Genomic DNA, 18,239 nt, shown 5'->3' on the forward strand with positions numbered 1-18,239 from the left:
CTGGCAGAATGCTTCCTCTCTAAGCTGGCTGCTACCACCTGTACAGGGTAAACCGTCCTTCCAATTTCTTCCTCCTTGCAGGCTAGCCTCTGGTCTTTCCCCGATACCATGAACGTAGTGTGGAGCACTGGAAATTAGAACACGCTGTGCCAGCTACAGCTTCCACAGTAGCACAAGGAAACAATATAATAACGGCATAAGCAAGAAATCACACAGGAAAGAGTTGGCCTTCAAACAGATTTTAATAACACTTCCCCCAACAGAACCTGCAATATCACACCTGCCTTTGCCCTTGCTGAAAAACCTAGTGGGAAGTGATCAGTTCTTGGGTAGAGGAAGGCAGCTTTCTACCAATGAGTGCCCCAAGTAGAGGCTGGGTTTAAATCTAGGAACACGATACTTGAATCACAGGATGGGCTATAACACCAGCCGCGCCCGTGGCTTGAACCTACAACAAAAAACTAAACCTAAGACTCAACTACCAGATTACAGGAAAATCAGAATCAAATTCAGAATGCCCACAACAATCTAAAGTGGAGTGCAGGGGCAATTCGTTTGGTTGTGTCCAGGATGACACATTTGAATATTGGAAGAGTCCAACTTATTCTCAAACGCAAATCTGCTACCCTTTCATAAACAGCAGCAGGGTTGAAATTGAAATAGATGATGTGAAACATTGTGACATCAGAACATGTGGGTGATCCACTCTAAATATTTCACTGCTAAGCATCAAGGTTTGCTTTTTCCAGCTTGCAATTGAATCTTGTCTGAAGAGGGTCATGAGTTTTAGTGTAATCTAATTCCAAATACAGTAGATTCTGATGAACAGAATGGATACTCGTTCCTTAATTATTTACATTCAAAATGAACCTCTTTTGCTTAAAAAAATCAATTTCTTTTATACATTTACATTACTATACTGCTTAAGCATTTCTTTTGGAAGAATGCTAACTACAGAAAAATGGTCTTTGCTTTTTTGTAATGTGATCGAACTTTCCTAAACTAGAAGCCCCATTTTTTAAAACCTAGCCTGAACTAAAGGTTTGGTCATTTAAGATTCATGCCAGCATTGTATTTGGATCTGGAAACTATTCTCATAAGCTGTGAATAGATTAATAACAAAGGTAAAGATCGTCTTGGAAGTCTTGTGCCTAAATCTTTGTACATTTGGATTTCAACCCTTTGAGTGCCATTATAAGATTTTATTAAGGTTTTGTTGCTGAGGCGGTTTTGTGACTCATTGGATGTGGTTTATATGCAGCAGTTGAGTATTAATTGAACTTAGTAATCGAGGTCATACTTTATCCACATTTTATCCAGGAGATACAGAGCCTAGACCTAGGACTTCTATCTAGCACTGTCTGGAATGGACTGCAGAGTACAGTCACAGTAAGCTAGTGAGATAGCTGTGTATTGGCAAACATCAAACTTCCTTTGCGATAAATGCAAATTGGGGCCCCTTTGTCAGCGCAGTTTCACCCCGACTCTTCAGCTTCGACACATTGGCCAATCCTGGACTGCAACCTCAGAATTGGTTACTCCAATCGATCGATTTTTTTTTCTTTACACATCCAAAACATTTAAGTCATTTGTAAACCACGAATGGTTTGGAAAACTGGATTTGTGCTGGCCCACATTCCCCTAGAATTCATGCCCAGGCAGCACCCCCCATCTGCAGGTTGACTTCCAAGTTGCAAAGGTGGGTGGGAGACAGAGTGGGAAGAAAAAAAAGTTGGTTTATTTCTGCACCAGTTCAAATACTCGTGACTGATGCAAAAGAAAAATCAGATCGCGCATCAACAATGTGCGGAACTTCAGTCATAAAAGTACAAAACTAATCTTTTGATCGTGCAGAATGCGGAGAGGAGTGATCAATTCACAAAATAGTTTCAGCTATAGGTCACCTTGAAATGTTACTGAGATAAGAACACTTTGACATTATGAGGCACAGAATCGATGCACACATTCACTGAACATGGGAGTTCAGGGAACCGACACCGCATTTCACAATTTCCGAACACTGATCAATGTTCTTCTTGATTCGGTAGAAGTTTTCGACGTACTGTGAACGACTTAGCAGCTCCACAAAATCCTCGTCGTGTGTGATCACCAGAAGCTGGAAGTTACTTTGGTTTGAGCGACTCTTTATTATCCTGCAAAAACAGTGACACAGCTTTGTCAATAAAGATTGGTTTATTTGTAAAAAAAATGGAGGGGCTGCTCAGTTAACACACTTGTTATCCTCTCTCCACGCCCCCCCACCCTTGGTGTAGTGGTAGCATTCTCCACTCCAAGTCAGAAGCTTGTGTGTTCAAGTTCCACTGCACACTGGAGTACATATTCTAGGCTGGCCTTTCAGGGCAGTATTGAGAAAGTGCGACATTGTGCGAGATGCCACCTTTCCGATAAAATGTTAAACTGTTGCTCTATTTGCTATTTTCAGATGGACGCAAACGATTCCAAGCCACTCTTTGAAGAGCAGAGTGTTTCCGGGTATCCTGGCTAAACATTTGTCCCTCACCAACACTACAAAAACAGATTATCTGACCATTTTTTCATTTGCTATCTGCGAGACCTTGATGTATGCAAATTAGCTGACAGGTCAGCTACAAAACAACAATGACGGCCTTTCTAAAGTAATTCATTGGTTGTAAAGCACCTTGAGATGCCCATGGAATGTAAAGGTGCTATATAAATGGAAGTTATTTCGTTCCCTTACCAGTGAAGAATGACTTGTGAATATAATGGAATTTGCATGGCTTTCAAAAGGAGATGATAAACAGCAGCATAATGCATTGAACTTAAATGTGCAACTCACAGGTGTCTGACTGGCTTCTCACTATCCACATGCAGCTCTTTAGTTTGCCGCTTAAACATCATTTTTAAAATTGATCAGGAGCAGATAATAAATTTAATTATTGCCTTGGAGATACAAGTGCGATTGGCTAATCTTATGGCAACCCTCACGTTGCATTCCGCTGTCTTGGAACTGGGAGCACATTAGCGGGTGTGTTATATGGGAGTGAATTCATTGATGATGGAGGGGTAGTATTAAGTGGGGTGCTCAAGAGTTGGTGTTGGGAGCACTACTGCTTCTATAATATTACATCAATGCAGATGACACCAAACTAGGACAGGCAGTAGAATTGGAGGCGGCGACTCAAGTTACAAAATGAGATCGACAAAATAGGAGGTGGGCAGAAGAGCGGCAGATGAAATTTAATGCAGAAAAATGTAAAGAACTGCACATAGGAAGGAAAAATGAGCATCAAACGTAACAGTTAAGCATGAACCTGGAAGAGACCTATAAGTTTCAGTAGACTTGATGTTCACCATGGCCATTGAGTGCAAAGCAGCAATTAACAAGGCCAATAGAATGTTGAACAATACAAAACAGTAGAATACGAGCCGGAGGCAGTCATGACCACATTGTATGGTGCTCAGGTCAGATCACATCTTGAGTTTAGGTGTCCAGTTCTGGTCACAGAAGACACAAAGAAAACACTTAGGAGTTGGAGGCAGTTTAGAGAAGAGCCACAAGACTGGTCTCTTGTGTTAAGATCCCTGATTTAAAGGCTGGAGAACTTGAGCTTTTCAGCCTTCGAAGGAGGCTTCTAAGAGGTGATTTTGAGGGTATATTAAATAATAAATTTGTTACGGAAAAGGTAAATTTGTAAAATTATTTCAAATTAAATTGCGAGTGTAGGACACGGGGATAGAGATTCAAACTGGTAAAAGACAAATTTAGGACCAATATCAGGAAGTTCTTCCATAGAAACAGAGATGGAACAGACTCCAGCTAGGGTGGTGGAAGTAGGATGGCTGGGAGGATGCACATAATTTCAAGAATGAAGATAACCGTATAAGCTGGGTAATCTCTGTTTCTTCACATGCATCCTTCACACACGTTAGAATCATACAAAGTGGTAAATGTCCAAGGATTACTCTTCATGTGGCATCCTTCCATGTGCCACTGACTAGTACCCAAGATGAATCTACCAGGGAAAGGGGGGGGGGGGGGGGGGGGAGGGAGGAGAATAACCTGATTCTGGACTTCCCTGAAAGACGGCAGCAGTATAGGATGCACTCAATCATCCATTTGACTATAATTTGCTTATGGCCTTTGCATCATAAGAAACAAATGGCTATTGAGACTGTCAGAAGAACATAAGACATAGCAGCAGGAGTAGGCCATATGGCCCTCGAGCCTACACCGCCAATCAATAAGATCATGGCTGATGATCTACCTCAACTCCACTTTCATGCCCTATTGCCATATTCCTTGATTCCCTTAATATCAAAAATAAGAACATAAGAAATAGGAGCAGGTACATAAGAAATAGGAGCAAGAGATAATGGCCTAGATATTCCATTTTAGCAGAATAAGTGCGCACCTTTAGCTGATTTTCTGACTTCAAGCTCATTGATGACTCGGACATCACTAAAACAGCAAGACTGCATGCTGACAAAAGGAGCAAGAACAATTCTCCCTGAGCTTGATGACGTAGTGGACAACTCTAGTGTTGTCCATCCACACACATACTGGCTTGTCCTATACCATGGCCTGTACCTGTTCCACAGTCAGCCTTACTGCCCTTGTCTCAATCAACTGCTAGCGATGCCCACATCCCATGAATGAATTTAAAAAAAGCTGTGGGTAGATGGGGAATTCAGAGGGGCTACTCCAATTGAGGGCTTGGCTAAAAAAAGTGCACAGAGTATTTTAAAATTGCCAAGTTGTTTGGAGTAAAATGATAAAATGAAAAGAGCTATAGAGACTTAGCATCTGGGCAGATGCACCACATCAACTAAAGAATGTAAAAAATACATACTGACACTACAAAAATGATGATTGTTAAAGTAAGATGAGGCACAAAAGAGCTTAGTGATCCCGATCTTGAGGAATAAAGAAAGTGTACTGGGGAGGTTGAGAGAGATTAGGAGTGCTTAAAAAAATATGGAAAAAGAAGCTAGCATTTAATAGAAAAGGAAATATTACAAGGGTTTTTCTAAGCATATAAAAAGTAAAAGAAAAGTTAGAGAGGGGATAGGATCACTCAGGAATGAAAGTGGGAGTCTAATTGACAGCTTGAACAATTACCAGTTCAACTACACAACTACACTGTACAACAAAGGCCAGCTGAAATAGTCTTCAACAAATGGAGTTAGCTCCACACAAACCTCCTTACCAACTTTACTGAAAAGTGAAGAGGAGGACGGAGCGGCTGAGGGACATCGTGCTCCCACTGTCACGGGAAGCCATTGTATTGACTCTGAACGCGGCGCTGTATGTATAGCTGACGCGTCCCTACGGGGAACAAGCATTCCATTGTACTTGTTACATATGGCAAATAAATCGAATCTGAATCTGAACTTTAAGAACAAAAAGCTGCTGAGATATTGCAGCAGGAGCCACTACAGTTGGGTTGTTGTTGTTTGAGATGGCTTGTGTGTGGAGGCGTCCGCGGCCTGGAGGTTCCTCTTGATGTCCGTCTATTTTCTTGGGCCTAAAATAGACCTCTGCGCTTCTGCCCCTCACCACTGATGTGGATATCAACCATTGCCTGCTCCACCGATATTAATGATGGGGAGGTCGATAGGGCCTGGGACTCCAGGCAATTTTCTTTGTTTCTCGCCTCTGAAGAAAGGAGGCAGTGTGAGGGAGGGGCTGGAGAAGAGAAATGTGACAACAGAGGGCCAAGAGAAAAGAAAAGGCGACCTTTATGTCTCCCATCCCTCCCCAATTGCACAACTGCGGATCTGGGCACCTTCAAAATACCTTCCATGTTTTATTTAGCATTAATTAGGTCCCTTCTGGCCGCACCTATTCCTGGTGCTGCAGTGAGTGCCCTGCTGGAGCACCAGAGCACATTCCTCCATGGCAGTGGTAGGGCTCTCTGCAGAGTGGAGATACTGCTGGGGAGCTTGCCGGGTCATTGAGGGGGAGAAAGAGGGGGGTGGGAAGAGGAGAGGGGAGGGGGAAAAGGAAAGAGAGGAGGGGGTAGAGAGAGAGAGAGAGGGGGAAAGAGAGAGAGAGAGAGGGGGAAAGCGAGAGAGGGGGAAAGCGAGAGAGAGAGAGGGGGGGAAAGCGAGAGAGAGGGGGGAAAGCGAGAGAGGGGGAAAGAGCGAGAGAGGGGGAAGAGAGAGAGAGGGGAAGAGAGAGAGAGGGGGAAAGAGAGAGAGAGGGGAAAGAGAGAGAGGGGGAAAGAGAGAGAGGGGGGAAAGAGAGAGAGGGGGAAGAGAGAGAGAGGGGAAGAGAGAGAGAGGGGGAAAGAGAGAGAGAGGGGGAAAGAGAGAGAGAGGGGGAAGAGAGAGAGGGGGAAAGAGAGAGAGAGGGGGAAGAGAAAGAGAGAGGGGGAAAGAGAGAGAGGGGGGGAAAGAGAGAGGGGAAAGAGAAAGAGAGAGGGGGAAAGAGAGAGGGGGGAAAGAGAGAAGGGGGAGAAGAGAGGTGGGGGGGGGGGAAAGAGAGGTTGGGGGGGGGGGGGGGAAGATCCATATCAGCCTATTCCCGAGGTCCCTACCATCACAGAAGCCAGTCTTCAGCCAATTCGATTCACTCCACACGATATCAAGAAACGGCTGAGCGCACTGGATACAGCAAAGGCTATGGGCCCCAACAACATCCTGGCTATCGTGCTGAAGACTTGTGCTCCAGAACTAGCCGTGCCTCTAGCCAAGCTGTTCCAGTACAGCTACAACACTGGCATCTATCCGACAATGTGGAAAACTGCCCAGGTATGTCCTTTCCACAAAAAGCAGGACAAATCCAACCCGGCCAATTACCGCCCCATCAGCCTACTCTCAATCAACAGCAAAGTGATGGAAGGTGTCGTCGACAGTGCTATCAAGAGGCTCATACTCACCAATAACCTGCTCACTGATGCCCAGTTTGGGTTCCCCCAAGACCACTCGGCTCCCGACCTCATTACAGCCTTGGTCCAAACATGGACAACGGAGCTGAATTCCAGAGGTGAGAGTGACTGCCCTTGACATCAAGGCAGCATTTGACCGAGTGTGGCATCAAGGAGCCCTAGTAAAACTGAAGTCAATGGGAATCAGGGGGAAAACACTCCACTGGCTGGAGTCATACCTAGCACAAAGGAAGATGGTTGTGGTGGTTGAAGGTCAATCATCACAGCCCCAGGACATCGCTGCAGGAGTTCCTCAGGGCAGTGTCCTAGGCCCAACCATCTTCAGCTGCTTCATCAATGACCTTCCCTCCAACATAAGGTCAGAAATGGGGATGTTCACTGATGACCGCACAGTATTCAGCGCCATGTAACATTCGCGCCACAGAAGTGCCAGGCAATTACCATCTCCAACAAGTGAGAGTCTAACCACTGCTCCTTGACATTCAATGGTATTACCATTGCCAAATCCCCCACTTTCAACATCCTGGGGGGGCCACCATTAACCAGAAACTTAACTGGATCAGCCACATCAATACTGTGGCAAAAAGAGCAGGTCAGAGGCTAGGTATTCTGCGGCGAGTGTCTCACCTCCCGACTCCCCAAAGCCGTTCCACCATCTACAAGGCACAAGTAAGGAGTGTAATGGAATACTCTCCACTTGCCTGGATGAGTGCAGCTCCAACAACACTCAAGAAGCTCGACACCATCCAGGACAAAGCAGCCCGCTTTATTGGCACCCCATCCACCACCTTAAACATTCAGTCCCTCCATCATCGGTGCACTGTGGCTGCAGTGTGTACCATCTACAACATGCACTGCAGCAACTCGCCAAGGCTTCTTCGGCAGCACATCCCAAACCCGTGACCTCTTCCACCTAGAAGGACAAGGGCAGCAGGCGCATGGGAACACCACGACATCCAAATTCCCCTCCAAGTCACACACCATCCTGACTTGGAAGTATATCGCAGATCCTTCAGCGTCGCTGGGTCAGAATCCTGGAACTCCCTCCCTAACAGCACTGTGGGAGTACAATCACCACACGGACTGCAGCGGTTCAAGAAGGCAGCTCACTACCACCTTCTCAAGGGCAACTAGGGATGGGCAATAAATGCTGGCCTTGCCAGCGATGCCCAGATCCCATATACAAATAAAGAGAGGGGTGGGGGGGAAGGAGAGATAGAGAGGGGGGAAGAGAGAGAGAGAGAGAGAGTGGGGGAAGAGAGAGAGAGAGAGAGAGAGAGAGAGAGGGGAAAGAGAGAGAGAGGTGGAAGAGAGAGAGAGGGGGGGGGAAGAGAGAGAGAGCAGGAAGAGAGAGAGCAGGAAGAGAGAGAGAGGGGAAGGGAGGGAGAGAGGGGAAGGGAGGGAGAGAGGGGGGAAGGGAGAGAGGGAAGGGGGAAGAAAGAGAGGGGGAAGAAGAGAGGGGGAAGAAAAGAGAGGGGGGAAGAAGAGAGGGGGGAAGAAGAGAGAGGGGGAAGGAGAGGGGATAGTGGGGTAACAAATTTAGAAGAGACAGAAAGAATGGGAAAAGTGAGAGAGCGAAGGTGATAGAATCAGCAGGAACAGGATGTCAGGAGGGGGTTACATCGTGGAAACTGGATTAATTTAACAGCTTTATGCTGTAATGTAAAGATAGCAGAGTTAATATTCTAAAAGGTAGGTAAAAGGTAGATCAATGTAGATAAATCGCCAGGCCCGGATGAAATGTATCCCAGGCTATTAAGGGAAGCAAGGGAGGAAATAGCGGAGGCTCTGACCATAATTTTCTAATTCTCTCTGGCTACAAGTGTGGTGCTGGAGGGCTGGAGGTCCATTAATGTTGTACCGTCGTTTAAAAAGGGAGAAAGGGATAGACCGAGTAATTACAGGCCAGTCAGCCTAACCTCAGTGGTGAGCAAATTACTGGAAAAAATTCTGAGGCACGGTATTAATTGTCATTTAGAAAGGCACGGATTAATCAAGGGCAGTCAGCATGGATTTGTTAAGGGAAGTTCGTTTCTGACTAACTTGATTGAATTTTTTGAGAAGATAACAAGGAAGGTTGATGAGGGTAGCCCGTTTGATGTAGTCTATATGGATTTTAGCAAGGCTTTTGACAAGGTCCCACATGGCAGACTGGTCAGAAAAGTAAAAGCCCATGGGGTCCAAGGGAAAGTGGCAAGTTGGATCCAAAATTGGCTCAGTGGCAGGAAGCAAAAGGGTAATGGTCAACGGGTGTTTTTGTGACTGGAAGGCTGTTTCCAGTGGGATTCCACAGGGCTCAGTACTAGGTCCTCTGCTTTCTGTAGTATATCAATGATCTAGACTTGAATATAGGGGGTATGATTAAGAAGTTTGCAGATGATACAAGAATTGGCCGTGTAGTTGATAGTGAGGAAGAAAGCTGTAGACTGCAGGAAGATATCAATGGACTGGTCAGGTGGGCAGGAAAGTGGCAAATAGAATTCAATCTGGAGAAGTGTGAAGTAATGCATTTGGGGACGGCTAACAAGGCAAGGGAATACACAATAAATGGTGGGATACCGAGAAGTCTAGAGGAACAGAGGGACCCTGGCATGCATGTCCACAGATCCTTGAAGGACAGGTAGATAAGGTGGTTAAAAAGGCATACGGGATAATTTCCTTTATTAGCCAAGGCATAAAATATAAGAGCAGGGAGGTTATGCGTGAACTGTATAAAACACTGGTTAGGCCTCAGCTAGAGGACTGCTTACAGTTCTGGTCACCACATTACAGGAAAGATGTGATTGCGCGAGAGAGGGTACAGAGGAGATTTACCAGGATGTTGCCTGGACTGTAGAATTTTAGCTATGAAGAAAGATTGGATAGGCTGGGGTTGTTTTCTTTGGAACGGAGGAGGCTGAGGGGAGACTTGATTGAGGTGTACAAAATTACGAGGGGCTTAGATAGAGTGGATAGGAAAGACCTATTTCCCTTAGCAGAAAGGTCAATAACTAGGGGGCACAGATTTAAAGCAATTGGTAGAAAGATTAGAGGGGAGTTGAGGAGAACCTTTTTTCACCCAGAGTGGTGAGGGTCTGGAACTCACTGCCTGAAAGGGTGGTAGAGGCAGAGACTCTCATCTCATTTAAAAAGTTTTTGGATATGCAATTGAAGTGCCGTAACCTACAAGGCTACAGACCAAGAGCTGGAAAGTGGGATTAGGCTGGAGAGCTCTTCTCTGGCTGGCACAGGAACGCTGGGCTGAATGGCCTCCTTCTGTGCTGTAAATTTCTATGATTCTTTGAAAAGGATTAAATTAAAATGGGGCTGAATGCCCTTGCTCTATCTTGTGATCTTTAGGGACTGAGTTACAAGCAAAGCATTTTACCACAAACTGTGAAGACTTAAGGTTATGTTAAGTCCAGGTGGAAAAAAATGGAGGTCTCAAAAGCGATACACCCTCTGATTTTTGAAGAGGGGGAATCATCTTTCCAATGATGCCTTGAAACTGAACTCACTTGAAGAACGTTGATTGGGTTCCATGTCTTTTCTGCACCCTGGTGGTAGGTTATGGAGTTACAGGAGGAGCAATGGGGATACCTCAACAATAACTTCAACATTGAAAAACATCAGAAAGGTCAGAAAGGACAGAGGGGATTGGGAGCTGGCGTGGGACAGGTTACGGGCAGCAGTTCAGGATGAACTAAAGTTTATGGAGAATGGGAAGCCGGTTAGAAAAGCATTGGAATTGTTGAGTCTGGAGCTTACAAAGACATGGATGAAGGTTTCAGCAGCAGATGGACTAAGGCAGCGGTGGAGTCGGGTGACGCTACGGAGGTGGGATTAGGCGGTCTCGACGCGATGAACAGGTTATGGGGTCAGAAACTCAGCTCAGGGTCACAAGGGTGCCGAGGTTGCAAACAGTCTGGCTCAGCCCGAGGCAGTGGCCAATGAAAAGGATGGAATCAGTGGCAAGGGTATGGCGTTTTTGGGGGTGCACAGACGATGGCTTTGATCTTACCAATGTTTAGTCAAAGGAAATTGCAGCTCATCCAAAAGAGATTAGAAGTGCATGTAATAAGGGCAATACGGTAATCATGGGGGACTTTAATCTACATATTGACTGGGCAAATCAAATTACCACTAATGGTGTGGAGGACGAATTCTTGGAATGCATGCGAGATGGTTTCCTGGATCAGTATGTGGAGGAACCAACCAGAGAACAGGCTATTCTGGATCTGGTACTGTGTAATGAGAAAGGGCTAATCAATAATCTTGTGGTAAAGGGGCCTTTAGGGACAAGTGACCATAATATGATTGAATTTTACATTAAGTTTGAGAGTGATGTAGTCCAATCTGAAACTAAGGTCTTCAATCTAAACAGAGGAAACTACAAGGGTATGAGGGACAAGTTGGCCATGGTAGATTGGGAGACTACACTAAAAGGTATGAAATAACAACAGGAAATGCTGGAAATACTCAGCAGGCCAGGCAGCATCCGTGGAGAGAGAAAGAGAGTTAACGTTTCAGGTCTGGGACCCTTCATCAGAACTGGAAAAAGCTGGAGATGTAACAGATATTAAGCAGGTGCAGAGACAGATGGGGGGGGTTAGGAGGGGAGGAAGGAATTGAGAAAACATCCTGTACTTTTGTAAGAGGCAGGAAAGATAAAATGTTGCAAATGGGAGTGACAAAAATCATACTGCATGAAAAATGGGGGCAGGGATAATTATCTGAAATTGTTGAACTCGATGTTGAGTCCGGCAGACTGTAAAGTGCCTAATCGAAAGATGAGGTGCTGTTCCTCGAGCTTACATTGAGCTTCACTGGAACAATGTAATAGGCCGAGGACAGAGAGATCAGAGCGGGAGTGAAGCGGTGAATTAAAGTGACAGGCGACCGGAAGCTCAGGGTCACACTTACGGACTGAATGGAAGTGTTCCGCAAAGTGGTCGCCCAATCTGCGTTTGATCTCCCCAATGTAGAAGGGTGACCCTGAGCTTCCGGTCGCCTGTCACTTTAATTCACCGCTTCTTTCCCGCTCTGATCTCTCTGTCCTCGGCCTATTACATTGTTCCAGTGAAGCTCAATGTAAGCTCGAGGAACAGCACCTCATCTTTCGATTAGGCACTTTACAGCCTTCCGGACTCAACATCGAGTTCAACAATTTCAGATAATTATCCCTGTCCCAATTTTCATGCAGTATGATTTTTGTCACTCCCATTTGCAACGTTTTATCTTTCCTGCCTCTTACAAAAGTACAGGATGTTTTCTCAATTCCTTCCTCCCCTCCTAACCACCCCCCCATCTCTGCACCTGCTTAATATCTGTTACATCTCCAGCTTTTTCCAGTTCTGACGAAGGGTCCCAGACCTGAAACGTTAACCCTGTTTCTCTCTCCATGGATGCTGCCTGGCCTGCTGAGTATTTCCAGCATTTTCTGTTGTTATTTCAGATTTCCAGCATCTGCAGTATTTTGCTATTCTAAAAGGTATGAAGGTGGACATACAATGGCTAACATTCAAGGAAATAATGCATAATTTGCAACAAACATATATTCCTCTAGGGCATAAAAACCCAAAAGGAAAAGTGATCCAACCATGGCTAACAAAAGAAATTAAAGCTATTAGTAAATTAAAGGAGGAAGCTATAAAGTTGCCAGAAAAAGCAGTCAGCTTGAGGGTTGGGATCTTTTTACAAATCAGCAAAGGGGGACCAAGAAATTGATAAAGAAAGGGAAAATGGAATATGAGCACAAACTAGCGAAAAATATAAAAACAGATTGTAAAAGCTTCTATAGGTATGTGAAAAGGAAAAGACTGGCGAAGGTAAATTTAGGTCCTTTACAGTCAGAGATGGGAGAATTTATAATGGGAATGAGGAAATGGCAGAGAAATTAAATAAATACTTGTTTCTGTCTTCACGGAGGAAGACACAAAAAACCTCCCAGAAATACGAGAAAACCAAGGGTGTGACGAGAATGAGGAACTTAAAGAAATTATTAATAAAAAAAAGTACTAGCAAAATTAATGGGATGAAAAGTCGATAAATCCCAAGGACTGGATGACCTACATCCTAGGGTTTAGAAAGAGGTGGCCATTGGAATAGTGGACGCATTGGTTGTCATCTTCCAAAATTCTATAGATTCTGGAACAGTTCCTGCAGATTGGAGGATAGCAAATGTAACCCCGCTATTTAAGAAAGGGAGAGAGAAAACGGGGAACTACAGACCTGTTAGCCTCACATCAGTAGTTGGGAAAATGCTGGAATCTATTACCTGTATAAAGGATGCAATAACTGGGCACTTAGAAACCAATAGTAAGATTGGGCAGAGTCAACATGGATTTATTAAAGGGAAATCCTGTTTGACAAACCTATTGGAGTTCTTTGAGGATGTAACTAGTGGAGTAGACAAAGGGGAACCAGTAGATGTGGTGTAACTGGATTTTCAGAAGGCCTTCGATAAGGTCCCACACAAGAGGTTGGTGAACAAAATTAGGGCACATGGAATTGGGGGTAATATACTCTAATGGACTGAGAATTGGTTAACAGACAGAAAACAAATGGTAGGGATAAACGGGTCTTTTTCAGGATGACAGGCTGTGACTAGTGGGGTACCGCAAGGATGGCAGGCTGTGACTAGTGGGGTACCGCAAGGATCGGTGCTTGGGCCCCAGCTATTCACAATCTATATCAATGATTTGGATGACGGGACTAAATGTAACATTTCCAAATTTGCTGATGATACAAAGCTAGGTGTCAGTTGCGAAGAGGATGTGAAGAGGCTTCAAGGGGATCTCGACAGACTCCGTGAATGGGCGAGAACATGGCAGATGGAATATAATGTGGATAAATGTGAAGTGATCCACTTTGGTAGAAAAAAACAGAAAGGCAGAGTATTTCCTAAATGGTGAAAGATTGGGGAATGCAGATGCTCAAAGGGACCTGGGTGTCCTTGTACATGAGTCACTGAAAGTGAATGTGCAGGTACAGCAAGCCATTAGGAAGGCAAATGGTATGCTGGCCTTCATTACAAGAGGATGTGAGTACAGGAGTAAAGATGTCTTACTCCAATTATATAGGGCCTTGGTGAGACCACACCTGGAGTACTGTGTACAATTTTGGTCTCCTTACCTAAGGAAGGATAAACTTGCCATAGAGGGAGTGCAACAAAGGTTCACGAGATTGATTCCTGGGATGGCGGGGCTGTCTTATGAGAAGAGATTGAGTAAACTAGGCCTGTATTCTTTTGAATTCAGAAGAATGAGAGGGGATCTCATTGAAGCATACAAAATTATTATAGGGCTTGATAGGATGGATGCTGGGAGAATGTTTCCCTTAGCTGGGGAGTCTAGAACCAGGGGCCACAGCCTCAAGATAAAGGGTAGGCCATTCAGGACTGAGATGAGAAGAAATTTCTTCGCACAGAGGGTGGTGAATCTTTGGAATTCTCTACCCCGAGGGCTGTGGAGGCTCAGTCATTGAGTATATTCAAAACAGAAGTCGATAGATTTCTGACTAGTAAGGGCATCAAGGGATATAGTGATAGGGCCAGTGAATGGAGTTGAGGCAGAAGATCAGCCATGATCTCATTGAATGGCGGAGCAGGCTCGAAGGGCCGAATGGCCTACTCATGCTCCTATTTTTTAATGTTCTTATGGATGTTGGACAAGCAGTCTGAGAACAGAGACAGTGGGGGGTCGAGAAAGGTAGTCTAGAAGGTAGAGCTGGGTGTCGGCAGCGTACGTGGAAGTTGACTCCATGTTCATGGATGACGTTGCCTAGGGGAAGCATGGAGATGAGGATGGGGGGGGGGGGGGGGTGTGGGTGGGGGTGCGGCTGGAGCAAGGATAGAACCTTGTGGGGCTCCAGAGGAGACTGTGCGGAGTGGAACCATTGCTGGAGATGTTCTGGCTATGATCGAACAGATGGAAGTGGAACTGAGCAAGGCAGCCGCACTGAGCTGCACAATGGAAGAGTGCCATCAGAGAAGGATGGTGTGGTTGATCATGTCAAAGGCTACCGAGAGGCCAAGGAGGGAGAATGCACCATAGTCACAGTCGCGGAGGACGTTATTTGCGACACTGATTAGGGGCGGTTTGATGTTGTGGTGGGGCGGAAACTTGATTCAAACAGGGAATTGCGAGGAGGATGGGCAGGAATTTGGGAGACAACACATTTAAGGATTTTGGCGAGGAAAGGGAGGATGGAGACGGGTCTGCCGGTGGCCATGTTCCTTTAATTACTTCTGCCTTTGCGCCAGTGCCAGTGCATTTAGAGAGACAGAAGGCAGCACTCACTCTTGTGCCCCTGATGCCTGAAAACCTCCAGACTCCCATATGTCAAAAGCAAGTCTGTCTGTTTCAGCAGTTAAGTCGGCAGAGATTCACATTACAGGAAACTCTCTTTTAACCGGCACCCCAATATCCAAAAATCTCTCTTAACTGGCAAAATTCAGGAGTAGGTGCAGGCAAGTTTTACTGTATATTAGTGGCCGTGTAACCGGGGTTCCTGCACCTGTGACCATGTACGGGGCTCTCGTACCTTGGTAAGTATACCTCTCTGTAATCCGGACTTTTTGATCAACCGGCACCACGCCGGTCCCGTCGGTGCCGGATAAAAAAAAGAGTTTCCTGTATAAATGGATTATAAGATTTTTTTTTAAGCACAGATGTGTGAGAGCGATCTGCTTTAAAAAAAAACGACGAATTTAAAAAAAAACCAAAACAGAAGCAGCGACCATTACACATGAAATTTGGAATAAAATAAAATGGAAACAACAGGGTAAGCTGTGGGTCAGTGGGAACTCTTTTGCCTCCGAGTCAGAAGGTCGTTGGTTCAAGCCCCACTTCACAGCCTTGAGCCCACAATCTAGGCCGACACTTCAGTGCAGCACTGGTCAGTACTGAGAACGACACCAGGGTGGTGCGCTCGGCCATTAGGTGGAACAAAGTATGACGCGCTGACAGTGTTTGTTGATCGGTATGTCCCAGGTATGCTGCCGAACTGCTGATGTTCGCCTTGTTATTTGGATAGGGTAGTTTTGCTACGAAGCAATTCTCGAGTTCCTCCTTGCTTAGAGGGCAGTTTGCTGTGGCTGGAGCACCCACAGGTTTGGCGTGCCAACCTTTTCCTGTCTTTTTTGTACAGTGTCTGCACTAGTTTGAATTTGGCCTTCTTTGAAGCCCATTTTTCTAGCACCAGAGTTTTGAGCATTCGCGGCTCGGTGCTTGTTCTTTCCATTGTTAAGGAGATGGCAAAACGGAGGTTAGCGATGAGGGCCCCACTACCTCGGAAGGCCAGGCGGCAAATGTAACCATCCTAACCCAAATCTATCATAATACCAGCCTAAAGAAAACCATGGGAACGGAAACTGAGACGGCCACAGACAGTACACTAACGGGCCAAACAATCACAGGCAATGCCGCTTATTTCGAAGGCATTCGAATTGAACCTAAACAGGACAGAAACCAAAAGGCAGCAATAATTATACATTACCCAATTGACAGCCCGTTTTGCTTTCGATGCAATGAAGTTTATCATACCGTTGGTCGCTTGGTATTTTTAATGGGAAATTTTAATGGGAATTAAGAACACTGGGAAAGAATCCAGGATGAAACAGAGTGCTTACTTTCCTAAAAATCAAATATTTCCGAGGGCTCAGAATCTGATTGGGACACTTACTCCACCAAGGCGTGGGCCAGGGATTCGATGTTCTCCCGGTCTAAGTTTGTGGTTGGTTCATCCAGCGCAAGAATGCCACAGTTCAGGCAGAAGGTCTCCGCCAGTGCCAGACGGATAATGAGTGAAGCAAGGACCTGAAATGGAATATGACAATAAATCAAAGAGAAACTAGGTCAGCAAATTACATGACATCTGCATTACTGGGCAAATTTATCGAATTCAGACTTTAGCAAACATTCAAGTTAACACCGTTTGTTTTGGGGTTGGAGTAATTTTCTTTGAGGGATTTACTTGACTGTAGAGTCTCTACCATGAAGTAATCACCAACATGGCTGTCAGCTGCGGCTCAATGAGTAGCACTCTTGCCTCTGAGTCAGAAGGTTGTGGGTTCAAGTCCCACTCCAGAGATTTGACCACAATTTCTTTCTAGGCTTGTGTGGAGCATGGACCGAATGGCCTGTTTCTGTGCTGTAAATACTTTGCATTGCACATTTACTATTGAACCAAAATTAACTTGAGAGAGGAGATTGTGACAAAGATAGAATATTTTGTCCAGATTTCTTTCTGGTTTCTCCAGGGTTAAGGCAGATGCTCTTAACATATTAATGCACTAAGGGTTATTTTTTAAGTGCAACAACCCAATTACTGTTACAATAGCAAAATACTGCGGATGCTGGAAATCTGAAACAACAACAGAAAATGCTGGAAAAACTCAGCAGGCCAGGCAACATCCGTGGAGAGAGAAATAGAGTCAACGTTTCAGGTCGAAACCCTTCGTCGGGACTGAAAAAACACAGGAAATGAAACAGATTAAAAGGCCAGTTTGGGGGCTGGGAAATGGGGATGAGAGAACAAAAGAGAAGTGAAGAGACATTAAGAGGTATTCAAAACGAGACGAGATGGTGAGAGGACTAGTGGAGAGACAAAAGACGGCTCTAGATTAGGTGTGAAATGCGCAGGCAGAATGAGAGACAGCTGCCATGTGGGAGAGAAAAAAACCCAATTACTGTATTAGGGTAATGCCATTATCAGTGTGTCGCATCACATCCAGCCCCACCCACTATCCCAGTGAACCTATTGCAATGTATGGCTGCCGTATTCTCACCCAATTTGATTTGAAAATGGTAACCTTGGGCAAATGTTGAGAGTCAGCAAGAGTGGAAACTAGGAGTCCGCAAAAGAAAACAGGAATTTTGTTAATTTCAATAATGAAACCAAATCAAATCAGAAATGCACTGAATTTTAGAACAGGTGCTTTCAGAAAACATTACAACAGGAGATCTGGCCAATTTTAATAAGCTTGCTAGACTCTTGCTTACCTAAGATTGTGTTTTAGGTTAAGAAATGCCAAGTTTATAGAAATATTTGCGGGTCTAAAAGAAACGAATCATTGGCCTGTTGAGCTGGAGTAGGAATGTTAAACAAAGAAGCCTCTTGGCACCACCTTGATGACCAAGCGAATAACTGGCAGTTAAATTTCACAGACACAAGCTTTGGAAAAGGCATCCTCGCCTCTGATTAAAGAAAACACACCGATTGGTTAAAGGGAAGAGTTCAGACCATTTCATAATGTAGGCCAAGCCAGAAAAGCTGACCATTAAAGAAGATAAGATCACATCAGCAAAACAGCAGATGTTTGAAAGACGAAGGCAGAAGTATAAACAGAGACATATTTTGGAAAGAAACTGGTGCTCAAAAAGAAAC

General features: G+C 45.0%; 1 protein-coding gene across 2 annotated transcripts in view; it reads right to left on the reverse strand.

Annotated features, from left to right (window-relative positions):
• Nucleotides 1-223: 223 nt before the first annotated feature.
• Nucleotides 224-18,239, reverse strand: part of rad50 (RAD50 homolog, double strand break repair protein) — a 201,992-nt gene continuing 183,976 nt past the window's right edge. For both annotated transcript variants that reach the window (XM_085995845.1, XM_085995844.1), the window contains 2 exons: nt 16,536-16,669; nt 224-2,153 (listed from right to left, as the gene is read on the reverse strand). In XM_085995845.1, coding sequence (XP_085851971.1) covers nt 1,967-2,153; nt 16,536-16,669 — 321 coding nt within the window. In that variant the 3' untranslated portion in view covers nt 224-1,966. The remainder of the gene's footprint in view (nt 2,154-16,535; nt 16,670-18,239) is intronic.

Source organism: Somniosus microcephalus, chromosome 8, assembly GCF_052327205.1.
Source record: "Somniosus microcephalus isolate GS21.2 chromosome 8, FLI_Smic_1.0, whole genome shotgun sequence".
Classification (NCBI taxonomy): Eukaryota; Metazoa; Chordata; class Chondrichthyes; order Squaliformes; family Somniosidae; genus Somniosus; species Somniosus microcephalus.